The sequence below is a fragment of the Chiloscyllium plagiosum genome, unplaced genomic scaffold, assembly GCF_004010195.1.
Source record: "Chiloscyllium plagiosum isolate BGI_BamShark_2017 unplaced genomic scaffold, ASM401019v2 scaf_9250, whole genome shotgun sequence".
Classification (NCBI taxonomy): Eukaryota; Metazoa; Chordata; class Chondrichthyes; order Orectolobiformes; family Hemiscylliidae; genus Chiloscyllium; species Chiloscyllium plagiosum.
Genome location: NW_025212424.1, coordinates 13408 through 14018, shown reverse-complemented (window position 1 = coordinate 14018; position 611 = coordinate 13408). Strand labels below are relative to the sequence as shown.

At 51.7% G+C, this 611-nt stretch overlaps 1 protein-coding gene across 1 annotated transcript in view; it reads right to left on the bottom strand.

The window, feature by feature from the left end:
- Positions 1–231: 231 nt before the first annotated feature.
- The window catches only part of LOC122547387 (sperm acrosome membrane-associated protein 6), a 4304-nt gene continuing 3924 nt past the window's right edge, over positions 232–611 (bottom strand). The window contains exon 5 of the mRNA XM_043686014.1: positions 232–415. Within this exon, the coding sequence (XP_043541949.1) occupies positions 358–415 (58 nt within the window). The 3' untranslated portion in view covers positions 232–357. The remainder of the gene's footprint in view (positions 416–611) is intronic.

The following is a 611-nucleotide window of genomic DNA, read 5'->3' as shown; positions in this document are numbered from 1 at the left end:
TCCGACAGTGCGGTACTCCCTCAGCACTGACCCTCCGACAGTACGGCACTCCCTCAGCACTGACCCTCCGACAGTATTCCGGATCAGGGTCGACACTGTCCAGATGGATGCGGTTTGGTCCCAGTTCCATGCGTTAATCTGTCGCGAGTTTTCCTGGACCCCAGAAACTCAACTGTCGTCCACATGACGCCCCAGAAAAACAAATCTCACTTTAATTCCAAATTTATAAACTCATATCTACATTAAACATTGATTTACACATGTGTATGATCGCAGGATTGATATCCCCAGCATTTGTCCAGCGATGATTTCTCGGCTATTCACCCGGGGAAGCCTTCACCGAGTTGGTCTGTACCATCACCTGATGTGTCCCTCAGCAGACTCTTTTGTGCGTGTGGCCCATCGATAAACAGCACTGGGGGGGGACACACAAAGGAGAGCACTGCATTTGTATGGTGCCTTACACATCCCGCACAGATGCCCCAGCTTCTCAGCAAATCAAATCCTTGGCCAGGTGTACAGAGGATGATCCCGCAATCGAGGGGCAGAGTGAACCCACTTCTTGACAAGAGGAGGTTAAGGGGGTGACCTGATCGTTGGGAGGGGGGTGG